The sequence below is a fragment of the Anomalospiza imberbis genome, unplaced genomic scaffold, assembly GCF_031753505.1.
Source record: "Anomalospiza imberbis isolate Cuckoo-Finch-1a 21T00152 unplaced genomic scaffold, ASM3175350v1 scaffold_191, whole genome shotgun sequence".
NCBI classification, from domain to species: domain Eukaryota; kingdom Metazoa; phylum Chordata; class Aves; order Passeriformes; family Viduidae; genus Anomalospiza; species Anomalospiza imberbis.
The window spans coordinates 21,606-24,865 of record NW_027099824.1 but is presented as its reverse complement, the minus strand read 5'-3'; the positions used below and the strand labels follow the sequence as shown (position 1 = coordinate 24,865).

General features: G+C 59.1%; 1 protein-coding gene across 1 annotated transcript; it reads right to left on the bottom strand.

Annotated features, from left to right (window-relative positions):
* Positions 1 to 1,360: 1,360 nt before the first annotated feature.
* LOC137466373 (olfactory receptor 14J1-like) lies at positions 1,361 to 2,293 on the bottom strand. The gene has a single exon (XM_068178133.1). The coding sequence runs from the start codon at positions 2,291 to 2,293 to the stop codon at positions 1,361 to 1,363; it is 933 nt and encodes a 310-aa protein (XP_068034234.1).
* Between the last annotated feature and the right edge of the window lie 967 nt (positions 2,294 to 3,260).

Here is a 3,260-nt window from a genome sequence, read left to right as displayed (position 1 = left end):
TGGCAAGGGAGCAGCACGAGGCACTGCAGGAGCCTGCAGACAATTCCTGCAGCACTTGTGGGATGATCCTGCTCCCCAAGGGCCGTTCCCATGGTGCCAAGTCAGGAACTGGAATGGGGAGTGGGGCCAGAGAGGAAAGGGCAAACAGGGATGGGCTGTTTGCAGGGGAGGGAACAGGGGTGGGCAATGGGAAGAAATTTCAACTAGGAAAGAGAAAACAAAGCAAAGGTGAAGCCAAGGAAATGCTCAGGGCAGTTTGGGGGTGGCTGCCAGGCAGCCCTGGCTCTGAGCAACAGCGTCTGCAGTGGGACAGGAAACTCCCAGCTGATGGGAACAAACTTTCTGGCTGGCTGCAGAGGCCAGGACAAAGCTGAGTGGTTTCCCTGGTGTCCCCCAGCCCTTCCTGGCCCCAGGGGCTGCTGGCATTTGTGCTCCCTCAGGTTCATGTCCCCACAGCAGCAGCATGGGGGTGCTCCCGCCTGCTGTGTGCAGTGCAAACAGGGGCTCCTGAGCCAGCGCTGCCGTGGCTGTGCCTGCAAGGATGCGGCTCCTGTGTGAGCTGGGGGAGAGGCCAGGGCTGCAGAGGGGGGATGTTGTTGGCAGCTCCATCAGGACGCTCTGGGACGCTGCCCTGGGCTGTCCAGCGCACTGGGGATGGATCAGCCCCTGCTCTGCTGCTCCTTCCCGTCTCCCCCAGGGCTCTTGCAGAGCACCAGCCATGCTGTTTGCCCCCAGCCTGCCCACGGCCAGCCTGGGGCTGCTCACGGGGGTTTTCTGTGCTGAGCATTGGCCTGGCCGTGTTCTTGAGAGAGCCTGGGCAAGGAGCCTGGAGCCCCCAGGCCCTGGCCTGAGGCGTCAGCGCTGCCCCAGCAGTGCCCATGGGCTGTCCCTGCTGCAGCCCCGGCACTGCCACCCCCAGGACTGTGCCCAGCCCCGAGAGCACTCAGGCCCTGCAGCAACACCAGGGCCACCAGGGCAGTGGGGCAGGGCCACGGGAGCAGCACTGGCAACACCAAGTGCTGCTGCTGCTGGGCACAGCTGCTGTGCCAGCACTGATCTGCCCCCAGCTCTGCACACAGACATTGCTGCTGCAGCTCCAGAGAAGGCAACAAAAGGGCATCTGTGCAGAAAACTCTGCTGGGAGATCCTTGAGTTCCTTTAAAGCCACCGAGAGTGCAGCCCTTCATTGACACAACCACAGGGAAGGTGGGGAGAAACAAAGTGTGAAATGGCACAAACAATAACATTTCTTTGTGGACAATATGAAAAAAGAAAAATAAAAAAACCTACCAAATGAATCCAACAAGAAGTATCAAAGATTCTTTTTATTACAAGTGATTTGCAGAACTTGACTAGCAGTTTAATGTCCCTGAAAGCATCCAGTCATCAGTGTCCACACTGCAGCCTTGAGCTCCTGGTTCCTCAGGCTGTAGATGAGGGGGTTCAGGGCTGGAGGCACCACTGAGTACAGAACTGACAGGGCCAGATCCAGGGATGGGGAGGAGATGGAGGGGGGCTTCAGGTAGGCAAACACTGCAGTGCTGATAAACAGAGAGACCACGGCCAGGTGAGGGAGGCAGGTGGAAAAGGCTTTGTGCCGTCCCTGCTCAGAGGGGATCCTCAGCACGGCCCTGAAGATCTGCACATAGGAGAAAACAATGAACGCAAAACAACCAAATGCGAAACACACACTAACAGCAAGAAGTCCAAGTTCCCTGAGGTGAGATTTGGAGCAGGAGAGCTTGAGGATGTGTGGGATTTCACAGAAGAACTGGCCCAGGGCATTGCCATGGCACAGGGGCAGGGAAAATGTATTGGCCGTGTGCAGCAGAGCATTGAGAAAGGCACTGGCCCAGGCAGCTGCTGCCATGTGGGCACAAGCTCTGCTGCCCAGGAGGGTCCCGTAGTGCAGGGGTTTGCAGATGGATACGTAGCGGTCGTAGCACATGATGGTCAGGAGGGAAAGCTCTGTTCCAAGGAAGAAGATAATCAGAAAAAGCTGAGCAGCACATCCTGAGTAGGAGATGGTGCTGGTGCCCCAGAGGGAATTGTGCATGGCTTTGGGGACAGTGGTGCAGATGGAGCCCAGGTCGCTGAGGGCCAGGTTGAGCAGGAAGAAGAACATGGGCGTGTGCAGGTGGTGGCCGCAGGCTACGGCGCTGATGATGAGGCCGTTGCCCAGGAGGGCAGCCAGGGAGATGCCCAGGAAGAGGCAGAAGTGCAGGAGCTGCAGCTGCCGCGTGTCTGCCAGTGCCAGCAGGAGGAAGTGGCTGATGGAGCTGCTGTTGTACATTGGCTGTGGCTGCACATGGGGACCTGTTCATAGAGAAAGGACAGTGACACATCAGGAGAGGTTGCTTGGAGCTACACCTGGGCCATTCCCTGCCGACTGTCCTGCTGGGACTTACCAGTCCTTCTTCCCGTTCTGGGAAAACCTTTGGCTGGAATCAGGGCACAATGACACTCCTGGGTCACCCTGGGATAAACCAGACCCTGCCCAGAGCAGAGGGATCCCTGAATGTCTCACCCTCTCCAAAGGTCTCTGGGCAAGCTCTCAGCACCCCCTTGTGCCACGGACACTCACGGCTCCCTTGGCCAACCCAGCAGCATTTCCTCAGCTGTGGCATCTCTGCACTTCCCCGTGGGACATTCAGGGAACTCCCAGATGCTCTGGCACAGCTCTGCACCCAGGAGGGCAGCTCAGAGCTGGGAAGGGCACAGCAAGGAGATCCCCGGCTGTGTCCATGATGGGATCTCATGGAGGGGCTCAGCTCATTCCCCTTTCCCATGGACTGCTTTGCCCACAGCCCCACAGGTCCCAGGGAAGCTTGGACACCCCATTCCCATGGGCAGCCCTGCCTGGCAGGAATGCCAAGGGCAGTGCCTGACTCAGCTGCTGCAAATGCCAGAGCCTCCCTGAGAGCACCAGAAAACACTGACAATATCAGGGGAGTGCAGAAACAGGAGAAGATGTTGTGGTGCTGTGCCTGAGAGGGCAGGGCAGAGACAGCCGGGCACTCAGGACAGTGTTCCCGTGCCCAGCTGTGCCCGGCACCTCCCACACACCAACAGTGCCCTCCTGCCCCAGCACTGCTCTGTTCAGCCCCCTCTGCTTCCCTGAGCATCTCCCTGGGCCTGGACATTCCCTCCTGAGAGGGGCCTTGTCCCTGCCAGCACTCACAGAGCCCATCCCACCCTGGGTGCCCTCGGCCCGGCCCTACAGAAACCTGCCTGTGTGCAGGGCCCTGGCTGGGGCAGGG

Excerpts from the sequence above, each read along its gene's own strand:
- LOC137466373 (XM_068178133.1), bottom strand. The coding sequence starts at position 2,293 with ATGTACAACAGCAGCTCCATCAGCCACTTCCTCCTGCTGGCACTGGCA.